This window comes from Anser anser (genome assembly GCF_964211835.1).
Source record: "Anser anser genome assembly, chromosome: 4".
Lineage (NCBI taxonomy): Eukaryota > Metazoa > Chordata > Aves > Anseriformes > Anatidae > Anser > Anser anser.
Genome location: NC_139724.1, coordinates 447594 through 460687, shown reverse-complemented (window position 1 = coordinate 460687; position 13094 = coordinate 447594). Strand labels below are relative to the sequence as shown.

At 37.8% G+C, this 13094-nt stretch overlaps 1 protein-coding gene across 18 annotated transcripts in view; it reads left to right on the top strand.

Annotated features, from left to right (window-relative positions):
* WDFY3 (WD repeat and FYVE domain containing 3) overlaps positions 1-13094 on the top strand; it is a 189011-nt gene that overhangs the window by 128891 nt on the left and 47026 nt on the right. For 10 of the 18 annotated variants that reach the window (XM_083834169.1, XM_083834167.1, XM_083834168.1 and 7 more), the window contains 10 exons: positions 1252-1412; positions 1902-2091; positions 2519-2709; positions 4144-4296; positions 6487-6560; positions 6667-6828; positions 8204-8298; positions 10157-10277; positions 10432-10649; positions 12707-12942. In XM_083834169.1, coding sequence (XP_083690295.1) covers positions 1252-1412; positions 1902-2091; positions 2519-2709; positions 4144-4296; positions 6487-6560; positions 6667-6828; positions 8204-8298; positions 10157-10277; positions 10432-10649; positions 12707-12942 — 1601 coding nt within the window. The remainder of the gene's footprint in view (positions 1-1251; positions 1413-1901; positions 2092-2518; positions 2710-4143; positions 4297-6486; positions 6561-6666; positions 6829-8203; positions 8299-10156; positions 10278-10431; positions 10650-12706; positions 12943-13094) is intronic. The other 8 variants (XM_083834160.1, XM_083834166.1, XM_083834164.1 and 5 more) reach the window with 3 other exon arrangements.

Here is a 13094-nt window from a genome sequence, read left to right as displayed (position 1 = left end):
GGTCGCCAACCATTTCCTCGTGGATTATGAGGGCCACATTCTGCTCCTTGTCCCCTTTCCAAGGAAATTATATCTGACTTCCCCGTTGCCTGTGCTGTACTTGTTTCAGAAGTTCTGTCCCCTATTTCAGTAAGCAAGATTACCGTCTTCTGAGAATTTCTTCTGTGTTTAAACTAAGAAGTGAAAAAGCCAATACTCTTCTGGCCTTGTAAAGAGCCCTAAAAGAGCAGTTAGTTCAGGAGAATACATTACTTCCTTTGTTTGCTGAAATGCAGTTATTTTCTCAGGGCATCCCTGTGAGCAGAAGATTTTATAAGGATTTCATTTATGGGGAAACTGAGACATCTGAAATTTGCTCAAGTGAGACTTAACAGAGACGTGATACGTATTGAACAAATTGTGTAGACCCCCATCTTTGTCACTTATTTCGGTGTTAGGTGAGGAAACTTCACGCTTTTTCAATTTTGTTAATATATTTCAGTGGCGTTGGAGACGCCTTTTGACTTGGAATGATGATGCAGAAGCAAATCTCTTCGTGAAGCTTTCTGGTGCTATGTCACGCACATGCACTAAGTATTGTAGACCACCGTTGCTTGTAGTATTTGCAATGCCTCACAAGAAGCCTTCAGTATGGGAGCTGCAGATTTTAAAAAAAAAAAAAAAAAAAAAAAAGGAAAAAAAAGATAGGGTTATACCTCTCTGCAGTGCCTGATCCTTTTGATCTTTATTCACTCTTGCATCTCTTGTACCATTTTCTATATGCAGTTTGCTTAGCAAATCATTGTATAAAGCCTGTTGTCACACACACAGATGCAGATGGACCAAATAATATCATGTTTATTGAGTAGTCCCTTTGCCATTCTTCAGGTGGAAGTGAAAGCGAACAGCCCTTAGGCTGGACACTAACTGAGAATAGGAGTAATGTTGCCAAAAGTTCAGATAAGGAAAAGCTGTGTCTTTTATTGCTTGGCCAAGCCACAAGCTGCCAGTTGCCATTAAGTGTTAATATAGAAGACCTTATTGAAAGGAAAAGTTTGTTTTTTGTTGTCTTTTAACTTTAATAGTAGACTTGAACGCCATCAAGTTAGTTTTGCCTGTGGTGAACAAATACACAAAAGCAGTGTCAAATCTCAGAGGTCTATAAAAGCTCTTTTTTGTGCCTGTTCTGAAATGTAACTTCTCAATTTTACTGTTTAAACTGAAAAGAAAATCAGTGCCTTTTTTAAAATGAGTTTTTATTCTGTCTTTAAGGCAAAGATTCCAAATGTGAGGGAAACAACCCATCTCCGGTATCTTTAGTACCAGAAGAGAAGGTCTCTTTTGGTCTCTATGCTCTCTCGGTTTCTTCATTTACAGTTGCAAAAATAAGGAAAGTTTACAACAAGTTGGATAGTAAAGCCATTGCTAAACAGGTACGTTGGAAAATGAGTTGGTTGGTGTATGACTTTTCAAGTCAGTTTACTCATTGAAACTAGGAAAAGTGAGGTACTTGTCAGAGTTGCCTACGATGACTTGAATCTTTAAAAAGAAGGTGGGGGGAGTGGTGAGATTGTAGATGTATTCCTGTTCTTCAAATTACTAGTAGTGATGTAGCTTGTCTTCTTTTGGAGGTGTTATGTCTTTTCAATGTAGATAGCAGTTACTGAGATGATATAATTGAACAATACTTACTGAACTACAGTTGCAGATGAACAAAACTGATAGCTTAGTCTTTTGACTGTGATTCAGTTTTGGAAATCTGTGTATTGGTTTATATATTTCGTCTAAGTGAGGGACCGTCTGTTGGGATTTTTTTTTAAATTAATTAATCATCCTTAAACTTTGGAGATTGCAGATTTCACTGTAGAGGATGTACTAATGACTACAGTATAGTTTTATTTTGTGTTTACTCACTATCACAGGAGGAAAATAGGTTGAGTTCAGGCTCATACAGGAAAAAATCTTCCCTTCATCCTCCTTTTTTTCCTTATTCCTTAAAGCTGGCAATTTCTTCTCATGAAAATGCCACACCTGTGAAGCTGGTACATAACTCAGCAGGGCACTTGAACGGACCTGCACGTTCCATTGGTGCAGCTTTGGTAGGATATTTGGGTGAGTTGAGTATTTGAGAATTATTAGGTTTAAACATCATTAAGTACTTGTCAATAAGAACTTAGTACCAGAAGATGAATCATGTAAATGATCAATGTGATTTTTATGGTACACTGTTAAACTGATTTTACATTTTTATACTTTATTGACATACCGTTCATCTTTTTTCTTTTTACTGATACGGGATGCTTTTTTCTGTTTATGTAAGTACTGTTGGGGAAATGCACTTAATTGATTTTAGTTCGTAAATTATTTTTCAATGCAAAATTTCCATCATCGCTTCTTCTGAGGTGTCATAATACACATAGTGATATTGTTTTAATAAATCAAGCGGGGTAGACTGCAAATTACTTGCATGAACTCCCAATTAATTTCTACAAGAATAAGACTTGATTTTAATTAATTAATTTTCACTACCTGTGCTCAGGAGTAAGAACATTTGTCCCCAAGCCTGTTGCCACTATACTGCAGTACATTGGTGGAGCTGCTGCTATTTTAGGACTTGTAGCCATGGCTTCAGATGTAGAAGGATTGTATGCAGCTGTGAAGGCCTTAGTCTGCGTGGTAAAAAGCAATCCGCTAGCCAGCAAAGAAATGGAAAGAATCAGAGGTTATCAGGTATGTAAGAAATGTCTTTAAACAGACCAGGCTAATTGAATTTCAGTGTCTGTGCTCTCAAGTCCCATTGGAATTCTTTGTGTCATGGTAACCTGAGTTTCTGCTCTTAAGTTTTCTGAGCTCTCAGCTCAGAACATAGATGAGTTATTTGGGATAGCTTTCAAGGAACAGAGTGGAAAGTTTTTCTAGGCAGCTGTGTCTATTGAACTGCTCTGCTGAATCTGACTCTTCATTAATAGCAAGGAAGAGCACAACTTAGTGGTACTACCCTGTTAATGTGAGTCCACAACTCCAAGCCTCTGGAGCTTCTGTCTCAGTGGTCTACCAGCGAGAGAGAAGGATTTGGACACATCGAGGAAACCAAACAAGCAGACTCCTAGAATTGTTATTTTGAGGAGATCGCATAGACTTCATAATTAGTGGAGGTGTTCACTTGCCAACTTAACACTTGTTAAATCTCCATTGGGGTGGAGAAAGTACAATCAGTTATGCAAAAGGATTATTCGACTGACTTGAAAAAGGTGTTCACATGACCAATGAACTTTGTTTCTCATGAGGATGACTTTATTGAAACTGAAAATTTGGCATGTGGTTTAGGCAGCATATTTACAAACCTTGTAATGCTAATGGCTACTTATAGTTATGTTGAAACTTAATATTCCGTTTAGCCTGTTGTGGACCTTGACTTTGAACAAAAAAATCTAGACAGTGTTTCTTGCACAATAAATGATCTGTGGATCATCACACAACTTATATTCTGTTTCTATTGACCTCAGGAAATAGCACAGTTTAGGAAAGAGTCATGGAAAATTGTATGTTTTTTACTCGTTGTTTCAAAGCAGATGGTGAAGCTGAGCTGAGCAAGCCAGCATTCAGCTCATGCCGTTGGCTTTGACGAGTAGCAAGGATCTGAGTTTTGTTCTGTTTTGTTTTTCTAGTGTGTCACTTAATGGGACAGAAAGTTGGGGTTATTCAGATCTATCTAGTGATGGATACTTTTCTTCAGTGACAGAGTACCTCTCATTTGTATTTATGGTACTCCAGAGGTGCAGACTGGTCTATTGAAGACTACCGTATCTGCATGTGTCTTGCTTTCCAGGAACACACATGTGAGCACGTATCACGTGCTGCCTTAAGCTGTGGGTGACTACCAGAGAGCTGAGAGGTGCATGTGCCTAACTATCAGGGCCTAGATACCATCTGCAGTTTAGAACAGAAACTTTCTCGTGAGCTGGAGGGGATCCTGGGTACACTCTTGTTCTAATCAGCTGTAATGCCTTTTTCAAGCTTTTTCACCAAAAATTTCAAGCATCAGAGGTAATTTATGGGCCTTCTCAAAAGAGATGCAGCCATTCCACCCATGCTTCATTATGCGTAGATTACGTGCTTGCCTTTTCATAGGGTAATAGTTCCGTATCTGTTTATTTGTTCAAGTTGCTGGCAATGCTGTTAAAGAAGAAACGATCCCTTCTGAACAGTCACATACTTCATCTCACCTTTTCCTTGGTGGGAACTGTTGACAGTGGGCATGAGACCTCCATTATTCCAAACTCTATTGCCTTCCAGGATCTGCTCTGTGATTTTGAGGTACGTGAAGCTACACAGAGAAGTCCTCATGATACTGGCTAATGAGTACTTGAGTAAACTGACGACATACCTTAAATACTGAGCAACAGCAGATGAGGTTGTTATCCTGCAAACTTACTATTCTGTATATTGTACAGAACAGCAGCTCAGCAGCAAGATTATTGGTAATTTTTCTTGCTGAAATGGCTTGAGTCGTTCTACAAGCCATTAATGAGTACCAAGCACGGTCGTGTTTTTTGTTGTTCTAGATGATGTTTTTTAGCTTTCTATTCCACAGTAATTTCCTTTAACTAGTGTGTTCTACTGCAGTAGATACATTAAGGTGTGAAAGATGCACTGAAAGTAACAGTAGGAGGTAGATTTTTCAATGCACATGGGAATCACTTCATCATGTGTCTCCTGCAATGTTAATAATAAGGTAGATAAAAATCTGCTTGCACAGCCTATTGAAATATTGAAGTGTTTTAAACTGGGGAAAGTAGACAAGTTCAGAATTAAATGCTAATGTAAAAGAGGCTGATTGACAGTGTTAAACAATGCAGAGAACTCACCATTTGGTGTTTGTCCCTTTTATTATTATCTGTATCTGACCCAGACTGAGTAAAACTGTTGTGATTCTCATACACTTCAAATAAATAAAAGATCCAACTACAAGATATGACATACGTCCATTTTTCACAAATGGCTCTAAAACGCGGGGTTATTTATTTTACTGTTTTTATATATATGCATTTGAGTACGTAAAAGCACTTCTGGAGTCTTTAAAGTGTCTTCCCTCTGAAAAAATGCCTGCCACTTAATATAGCCTTCATGTTAACAAAATCAAATGGCCTTGTTAACTTCGAGAGTTTAGAGGACTTCAACACAACTGAAAAAACTATCGCCAAGATTGGTAATACACTACAGTTACAGCATAAAAATCAGGAAATGAAAACTGCTCAAGTTTCTTCTTTTTTTTGGTGAAGAATATTGAAACTAGAAGTAAGTTCATGCTCTGTTTAAACATTAATTCTTCAGTATTAAAAAACTATTTTTAAACAAATCTTTTAAATAACAACGGTTTCCTTGTGCTTGCTATTAATGAGCACAAGTAAATGTACATCTGATAGAAGTCATTACATGTACCTGATCTAATATTTGTGGTAGAGGCGTTAAGTTGGATGAACAGTTTAGGAGAGAGAACACACACACACATTAAGGCAAGTGATACGTCTGTGATTCATTAGGAAGAAACTTTTGAGAAGCCTCAGGAAGTCACACTTTCTGACTTGTGTTTTTATAATTCCCATTTTTTAAATTTATGTATTCAGAAAGCAGTGACCCAAACATTTCATTAAAATTGGATAAATTAGGTGTTCTTAATCTTATGCTAAGCGTGGTAAAGGAAAGATTGTTCTGATCATTTTAGATAAGATTTAAAGAACAGCAAAAGCAAGGAAACTTTCATTTCAGACCATCTTACACACCTGAACACAAATATTAATTATACTTTCTTCAATAGCAAGCCAATTTTAAGATTTGAAATTATAACTTGGAGTTTTCTGACTCGACGTATTTTATTACTACTTTTGAATAATAGTTTGGGGTGTTGGGTTTTTTTTGTGTGTTTTTCTTTTTTTTTTTTTGCTAGTAGATATAAATTGTTGAAAATGCTGTGCAGAAATTTCTGGGTAAAGGTTAAAACGGATGAAACAAAACACCACACGAAACAAAGATCAGGGAACGCCTTGAGTTCAGTGCCGGCAGAAGATAGTCAATTTCACAAAGAGAATCTTTGCTTCAGCCGAATCATCATGTTGGTCCCATTCAGCATTTCACATCAACACTGTAAATCCCTAATAATTCCTTTGGAGTCAGTGGAATTGTACCACCTCTTAAAGAAGAATTCCGGAAAGTGATAAACGTTTTTGTCTATAACTCTAACATTCTACTGTGATAAATTTATAGAGACTATCAATGGGTACCAATGTGTGTTTCTTTAGTCTTTGCTAGTATGTTTAACAGATAAGTGAATTTGAAGAAGGAACAATTGAGAGGCGTGCAATCAGGCCAGGTAAACAGTAACATGGGCAACAAGTTTTACTCTATTCAAGCTTTTCATAACTTTTGCTGTATGAAGCTCGAATGTCAGTTCTGAATCTTGAAATGGATTTGTGTACCAAACTTACCGTTGTTTATTCTTTATTTCAGGTCTGGCTTCACGCACCCTATGAGCTTCACCTGTCGTTATTTGAACACTTCATCGAACTTCTCACAGAGTCCAGGTATAAGTTGATGCCAGTGTCCTGGTGAGGCTTCCAGGATTAGGTAATATTTATAGGGAGCTCTAGTTTTAAACCGACACCTCCTTTCCTTCCTTCCTTCCTTCAGTGAAGCAGCAAAGAACGCTAAGTTAATGAGGGAATTCCAACTCATCCCAAGACTGCTCTTGACTCTTCGAGATACGTCTCTGTCCCAGCCTACTATTGCTGCAATTAGTAATGTGCTGAGCTTTTTGCTTCAAGGCTTCCCCAGCAGCTACGACTTGCTCAGGTAGCCCACACCTATATTAATTCTGGCTTACGTGTTTTTATTATGTTGCTGACCTTGCTCGAAAGTACTTAGCGACAATACTATTGTGGAGTAACTAATGTCAAATACGGACTGAATATTTTCTTTTAAGTGACTGAGTGCATAGGTATAATAGTTTTGGTAATGCCTTGATTTCTGTATTAAATTCAGTTTATATCTCAATAGGTACAACTGAATGATTAAACTGGTGTAGTGTTTTTCAGGCAGGTAGCATTGGTGCCGTATTCTTGGTCCATTGTTGGTGTGACATACTGAGCACTTTTAAATACCATTGATTTTTATTTCAGGTGGAGTACGAGAATACTTCAGTTAAAATGCAGTTTCGATTATTCTCTCTCACGAAAGGCTAATTTCAAGATGGTTTTTCTGAATGATGACTACAGAAAAATATTTAAGATTGTCAGTTATGGTACTATTAATTATGACTGAAAGTTACATTAATAGTTGCAACTGATACACACAGGAGTATTTGAAGTGCTTTTAAACAAGTTAAACTCATTGATAACTTAATTTTTTCATCTCCTGTTTGATTATAATGGAAATGAATAAAATATTGCCGGGCTTAGATATTCCTTGTGTATGAATGGTCATAATTTCAGGTTCTTATGTTAAGTACAATTAAAAGTTTTGAAAACATCAGAGAGTATTTCAAGAATAAACAGTGCAGATGTCGTGCTTCTCTTCCAATGGAATAGATTCTACAATATAAATCTGAGTATTCCGACATAACTACTTCTGCTTCCCGGAAATAAAAATGAAAAATGTTTTACAACTTGAGATAAATTACAGTAACTAAGGACTTTTTGAGGATTTTTCCAGAAGAAAGAGGAATGTATTCAGTTTCCTTTCTTTTCATAGTATATCATCATCTTGTTCTTGAAAACCATGACCTTGTTATATCACCTGAAGCTGTAGACGTGAATGTTATACCAGATGAATGATTTTGGGGGATGTAATACTTGTTCAGCTGTAAAAGTTGGAGAACAATGTTTTGTTCTGTTCTTTAACTTGTGGTGTTCATTTTACTAGGACTTGGAGGTATCTCCACATTTGCTTTCTTGAATCTCAGAGTTGTCCAACTCCTGTAACTGCAGACTTGTCTGCCAAGATTCCATTAATTACTGTACATTACTTCACTTTTGGGCAAGTAACTTTAGATTGAGGCTATTTTTATCAGCTGTTTTTTATCAGCTATTTTTTATCAGATGTTGGAAAGTTGATGCTTTTGGATAATGCCCTTCCACTAGCGTTGTGATTTTACATTAGATGGAAATTATTGATGGATGTGAGTTCATCTGTCATATCAATGCATGATGTTATTTCTGTGTGTGTCAAGGTTTGGACAGTTCATCTCTTCCACTTTACCTACGTTTGCAGTCTGTGAGAAGTTCGTAGTCATGGAAATAAACAATGAAGAAAAGCTTGACGGCGGTAAGTCATTGTATGCCTTAGAAGCAGTAGAAGAGAAATAGTTTATGATCTCTTCTGTACTTATACTTGAAATGTACAACGGTATCATTACCAGTAATGTATTTTAGTTATAATATGGCTGCCAGGTTAACTGTGGAACTTGAGATTTGCGTATTGCATGCAAAGCAGTGCAAAACTCATGCACTCTTATTTTGTTTTCCTTCACTTAATACTGAATGTTGTCCTTCTGCTTCACCCACTTGTTCTTTCCTATCAGTTGTGCATCTCAGCTTTGTTATGGGGAGGGAAAAAAAGAAAAGAGAATGATTTGCTAGGTGCATCTGCCAGGTGCACCCTCCACGTGTGGAGAAATGGGAAAAATAATTCACGCAGTGTAAGGTGGTTTTTTTTTCCTCCTTAAATATATATATATGTGTGTGTGTGTGTGTATACATATATATATATGTACTTCAAGAGTATTTGTGTTTAGTTTTTGAGAACATTTCTACCCTTGTTCTTTAAGGAAAAGAAGCTGATACAGTTGTGGATTTGATTAGTCTCCCCTAGTCCAAATGATTTAACCCAGCAGTGGATTTGAACCAAATAACTCAAGTGGGTGCTCTAAGACGCTAAGTTTCTGCATCTCTTGGGATGCAGATAGGCAGGGACCAGTGAGAGGGACAGGGTTTCTGTTGCACAGTTAGCTTGACTCATCTTGTTTCCTGAAGAACAAGGTTAGGTGATCTGCACATTTATCAGTCTCACATGTCTCTCCTCTTCTTTCTGAACACTTTCTCTCGTTGCAGTCTCGGAGATGATGAAATTCCAACTTTTTCAGTAAAAAACAGTGTCTTGGGTATAGTAGAGAGATCGAAATTCGTGTTCCCTCTGCAGGCTGGCCATATGTTTTTTTCTAAGCTAACCAGAGCTTGTGCTGCTTTTTGCCTACCAGGGACACTGGAGAACCATGGGGAGAAAGGCACACTGTGTCAGGAGTGCTAAGGGAAGCTTGAGACAGAGGACGGTAGATTTATAGGTTACTGGTCTTGATCAGTTATGCTGTATTGCTGCCTTTGAAGATGCTTTGTTTTCTTGTCTGTGACTTAGGCGCAGATCTCTGGCCCAGTATGTGTCCATTTATCTGTATTCCTTTTTTGCATGTCTCTGCTCGAGTTGTAATTTTTTTTAACATTGTGGAAAACCTGCTCCTCCTTAGATAAAGTAAGGTACTAATAGAGGGATTCAAAAAATAGCTGTGAAGTTAACCTTGAGTTGTGTGTATTAGCACATTTTGGAACCAGAGTGTTGTTTGACTGATAAGGGGTTTCGGGTTCTGACTTGATTGAAAAGGAAATTAATTGTTCTTCCATTTCTTACATTTTGCATAAGCTGGAAAATGTTAGTTTTATTTTATTTAAAAATCTCTTTTTTTTTAAATTTTATCCCAGATTGCATAATGTTTAGCCAACTGTTTGGGGTTTTTATGAATCCCCTTTTTTTCCACACCCTTTCCTTTGTCAGGTTGTTTTTATGCATCTGCCTGCCAGGAACCAACTGGCTTAGCTAATGTGGACCGCCTCAGTTTAGATAACTGTCTGTGCTATCCTTCTGCCCATCTTTCAAATCAACCAAACGCTGTGTGACGATAATGGGGCACCAAACATTCCTCAGCAGTGTGCGCCAGGTCAAGCGTAGCAGGCTGTCCACAATAGAGCATGGCTTTTTCTTGACCTGAGTAGGAACAGATTGAGTTTACTTGTGTATGGAATTTATGAATAGCATTTAAATGGTTGGAGTTCTAAAAAAAAAAAATTGCTTAATTATTTTTTTTTTTAAATCACACTAATTTTGCTTAATTCTTTTTGTACTTGATGTCTAGGAACAGAAGATGATTTTGGAGGACTTGTTTCAGCTAACCTTATTCTCCTGCGGAACAGGCTTTTAGATATCCTCCTGAAACTTCTATATACATCTAAAGAGAAGACAGCTGTTAGTTTGCAGTAAGTACAAAAAACTTTAGATCTAGAAAGGATATTATGTTTTTAATTTCAAAGGAGAGAATTATACAGTCCACAATCTATTCACTAGTTAAATTGTGTAATTTCATAGGAACTGTTGAAGCATTTACACAGATTTTCTTTCCCCCTTTATTAGGGCTTGTGAAGAACTGGTCAAGACCCTGGGTTTTGATTGGATTATGATGTTCATGGAAGAACATTTGCATTCCACCACGGTCACAGCTGCCATGCGAATTCTTGTGGTCCTGTTGAGTAATCAGTCCATCCTTATTAAATTTAAGGAAGGTCTCAGTGGTGGAGGCTGGCTTGATCAGACGGATTCAGTCTTGACCAATAAGATTGGTACTGTGCTAGGTACAGTATGAAAACTCTCAGATGGATACATCCTTTCTGTTACTGTTGTCTCTGCTCTGATCAGATGATGTTGCCCTTCGTTTTTCTTAGAATTAAGAGTTAGATTTGCTAAGCAAAAGAGAGCAGTTCTACACAACTGCCCTTCAGCTGACATTGCACAGATATTGTTATAGTTCAGTCTTAGCTTTTTGTCTGCAAAAAGCCTATGTAGCTGAACTGCAGTTGGTGTCGTGTTACCATCAATGTATGGTTAAGTAAGTCCCATGGGCAGGCACATATGAGCTAAATGCTAAGGCAGCATAGCATCACAAGTGTTGTTGCAAGGTGCTACACTCAAACTAATTAAGAAAAATGTAATTGTTACATTAGTCATAGTATCATGCAGTGTTAAATCTGTGCTGCTTTGTCTAGTGAATTCTGTGCCAATAGATATACCAGTTGGGATTTGTGCTACCTTGGGAATTTGTGTGTGCAAAGCATTATCTCAGTCCTTCGTCTCCTCTGCTTAGCTTGCTCTTGTGATTTCTTGGGCTCATGTTTTACCCCTTGGCCCTTATTAAAGATTTTCTTTGTGGATTCTTAGGGCATTGTTTATCCAGGTTATTAGACCTTTGCAGGAATTCAGTCTCTTTGCAGTGGTTTCCCATAATATATCTCTCAGGGTATTAAGCCATATATTATGACTCTTTGTATCAATAATAAACTACAAAAGTTTCGGCAATCAGAGTTTTTTATGAAACCGTATTATGTGTGCAAAGATGTATTGTTAACATACTGTAGCAGCTGTTGTTTAGCTACTGGTTCAGGTCTTAAATCTTACAAATTTTTCACAGTTTGCATGCACGTGTCTTAAAATTTTAAACCCACTGATATTTTAGGACACTGACGTTTTTATTTTTTATTCGAGATTTGTTTCAAATGTCCCATAACATAATTTTCTTCAGTCCACAGAATCTTTCTAAATTAGATGTGCAATCACAGTTGGAGAGCATATGTAGTAGTCCTTTTTGGTTTTGTATTATAATATCAATTTAACTGATGCCAGGCTAGGCTGTGATGAACAAGATAATTCTAAAACTGTATCTCATCAAATGGCAATGATTTATCTGATTACCTAATTTTCACACTCTGTATTTTTTTTTTATTGCCTTGCAAAACGTTGGCTCTGAGACTTCACCTGAAACCGTCTGAGAGCCATTTTTGTTTACGCTTACTGATAGAGTTAGTGTGGCTTCGTGGCAAGGATTTAATTTGTATATATTCTTTTAAATAGTCAGTTTCTGCTGAGAACCATCTCTGTATTAGAGCCTCACAAAAACAGCCTGACTGACCTTATCTCTGGCAACATCAGAAAAAAAATTTGACGGTCTGCATTGACCCAGAGACTGAGTTATCTTCCTGCCTCTGTACTTACTGCAAAATGAGCGCTTCTGTACTCTCTGTGTGATGTTCAAAGGGGAAATGAAATAACTGAGGACAAAAGGGTCACAAAAGGTGTTTTGTGTTTCTGGCAACACTTAAAAATAAGAGCATTTGATGCTTCATACTGGTTGATCAGTAACAAAGCAGCTGAAGCAAGTTCCCTGTGAAGCATGCGTGGAAATCATTTTACAGCCCATTTACTTAAATCAGCTGTGGGATTGCTGGTTGTTAACATAACTGAACTACTCAGTTCCCGAGATTAAGGTGTGATTTTCCTCTCAGCTAGTGAAATAACTTTTTTTCAGAAGCTGGGTATCTTTAAAGTCTTGAGTTTCTGGTAGCGGTCAGAAAATGAATCTGAGTGTGTCTGGAACAGCATTAAGCAGTTTTCGTGGTGCAGGGTTATCTATGTGGTGTGGTACTGGAAGGCAATTTTTTCCTGTTGTAGTAATTAAATAATTAGATACCTGAAGTGACTTGCATAGTATGTGTGTGATAACCAGTATGCAAGTTTTCCCTTGTTACAATGTTAAATTTATGTGGAGGTACCCTCTTGAGCTCAATACTTGATTTAAGGATGAGTTTCGCAGGTATTTCTCTATTAACATTGTTGGCTTTTTGTCTTTTTATTTCAGGGTTCAATGTTGGCAGGAGCGCTGGTGGCAGATCGACAGTCCGGGAGATTAACCGGGATGCGTGTCATTTCCCGGGCTTTCCTGTCCTGCAGTCCCTTCTGCCTAAGCACACTAATGTACCTGCACTCTACTTCCTCCTCATGGCCCTTTTCCTGCAGCAGCCAGTCACTGAACTGCCTGAAAACCTGCAGGTCAGTGCACCTGTCGCCAGCAGCCAATGTAATCAGGGGTCCCAGGTAGGGATTATCTAATAAGATGTAAGTGTAATTCTGTCTGCCATCCAAGAAAATTACAGATTAACACCCCCAAACCCCAGCAGCTGACGCAGAAGTCAGTACGGCTTGTTTTGTGCTGCTCTGTGCGGGAGTGGGAGGACAAGATATGGTGG